Source organism: Aplysia californica, unplaced genomic scaffold, assembly GCF_000002075.1.
Source record: "Aplysia californica isolate F4 #8 unplaced genomic scaffold, AplCal3.0 scaffold00435, whole genome shotgun sequence".
Lineage (NCBI taxonomy): Eukaryota > Metazoa > Mollusca > Gastropoda > Aplysiida > Aplysiidae > Aplysia > Aplysia californica.
Genome location: NW_004797705.1, coordinates 243,430 through 245,491, shown reverse-complemented (window position 1 = coordinate 245,491; position 2,062 = coordinate 243,430). Strand labels below are relative to the sequence as shown.

Below are 2,062 nucleotides of genomic sequence, written 5' to 3'. Positions count from 1 at the left end.
CACACACACACACACACACACACACACACACGAGAAATGGCATAAACAAGTGACCTTAACCTACCGTTCATGGAAAAGTGAGCGCTGGCGTAGGTCACAAACATCAGGAGGACAGAACAGACTTTGATGTGGTATTCCCCCATGATTAGGCCTGTTGGAGTAATTGTGTTGTCCACAGTAATAGCAAAAGGTGGGAGCATACTGGTCCTGGAGTCTTTTAAAAAATAAAAGGCTAATCATACTTTTGTATTAGAGGCGGACTTGTACGGACTATACGACCTGAATTTGTTTCCTAAGATATGAGACGTGGTCTCAATAAGGTTGTTTGTTTTGGTTTATATTGGATTGTATGTTTGTTGTTGTTGTTGTTGTTGTTGTTGTTGTTGTTGTTGTTGTTGTTGTTGTTGTTGTTTTTGGGTTGTCCTCGGGCTTATTGGCTTATTTTGTTTCCTGGTGCTGGTGGTAGGGATGCTTGATTTTTGGTTCCCTCTTTTGTTTTTATCTGACCTTCCTACATTTTCCTGCCACTAAATAAATCATGACTTGTCACGTCGACTCGTATCTGCTGCTGTCATTGTTATCATTGCTGCTGTTAATGAGGTTGATTTGGGGTTTGGGGTGGGGATGTATAATGAATACATTGTATTTCTGTAGAAATTTTTCACAATAGTGGATATTCTCGACGGCATCATCATTTTTCATTTATTGCTGATGTTACTTTATCATAATAACTAGGTTTCAGAACAAAGATTTTAGATTTCGAGATGATTTTTATTGATGTGAAAAGCCTTTGGCCTAAACATCCACATATTATAACACATCATATGTCTCGGAAAATACATCATTTGGTGCATAACAAAAGTATAGTGCGAGGTTCACGACTGGCAGGCAATTGTCTTGAATTTATCGCTTTGCATTTCCTTATGACTAGGTTGCGTAATATTAATATGCTCATCGCTTACGAAACAGAAACGATTATTACTCAATCAGTAAGTAAACGGTCAAGTCCTTTTTAAACTCACCGTGAAAGGTTAGCCAGGGAGCTGCCACTGTCTATCTGCACTGTTCACCGTCAAGGACAGCTTTTATATACACGAGTAGCCCCTTGACCCCCACGGTCAAGCGACAGAATAAATCCTTTGGCAGAACAAAAGTATTTCGATCTCTTTCTCTCATAGACCTCCCCTCCCCCTCTTCCGATTCAACACGAGAGTACCAAGCACTGAGAAATAAATATTAACGATACAAAAGAAAAGACTAGCGCTCCACCCTTCCCCCCGACCCCCTTTCCTACTCCTCCAGTTTCCTTTTCTTTCCCCTTTTTGTCCTTTTTGTCCTGAAGAGATAAAAAAAAGAAAAAGAAAAGAAAGACACCACCCCCCCCCCTAAAAAAAGGGAAAAAAAAGGTGGTAGAACGAGTAACAGTCGGGGAAGGCAGAACTGTGATACACTGGGAAGAAATCTCCAAAATGATAATTTCTTATTCATAAGACGGTCCCACGCTCCGCATGTCGTAACTTCCTAGTGGTTCCAAGCTCCTGGGATCGCCAAACAACGTCTCGTTGTCTCCAGCGACATGACCTGGGCCTCTTCCGTACCTGCGTGTACCGCCCCTCTGTCATGGTGGGGGTCACAGAGGCGTGTTCCCAGCTCGTTTGATTGACCGTGCTATCATCTAGCCATGGTTCAATGGAAATGATTGGGAATGTTTTCCTTACTCATAAGAATTGTTCGGATGGTTGGAAGGTGCCGCTGACAGGTTCTATTTTTTTACTGTCTGTCTGTCTGTCTGTCTGTCTGTCTGTCTGTCTGTCTGTCTGTCTGTCTGTCTGTCTGTCTGTCTGTCTGTCTGTCTGTCTGTCTTGTAATTCTCTACCACTAGGTGATCGTTAGTGTTGATGCACATTATTATTATGCACTTCTCTCACACAAAGAGGCTGTTGTATTTTATAACGATACAAAAGATTTGTGATTTGAAAAAAAAAGAAGAAACAAATGGAAACATCAGATCAAAAAGATTATGCAAAGAGTATTGCCTTAATGGTAATCGCTCTTCAGTTCC

The 2,062-nt window shown here is 41.4% G+C and overlaps 1 protein-coding gene across 2 annotated transcripts in view; it reads right to left on the bottom strand.

The window, feature by feature from the left end:
* LOC101862202 (coiled-coil domain-containing protein 1-like) overlaps positions 1–1,239 on the bottom strand; it is a 5,009-nt gene extending 3,770 nt beyond the window's left edge. Inside the window, exons 1-2 of one of the 2 annotated variants that reach the window (XM_005104777.3) lie at positions 1,023–1,239; positions 65–151 (exon numbers count right to left, since the gene is read on the bottom strand). In XM_005104777.3, coding sequence (XP_005104834.1) covers positions 65–143 — 79 coding nt within the window. In that variant the 5' untranslated portion in view covers positions 144–151; positions 1,023–1,239. Of the gene's footprint in view, positions 1–64; positions 223–1,022 lie in introns of those variants that run through there. The other variant, XM_035971431.1, reaches the window with a different exon arrangement.
* Between the last annotated feature and the right edge of the window lie 823 nt (positions 1,240–2,062).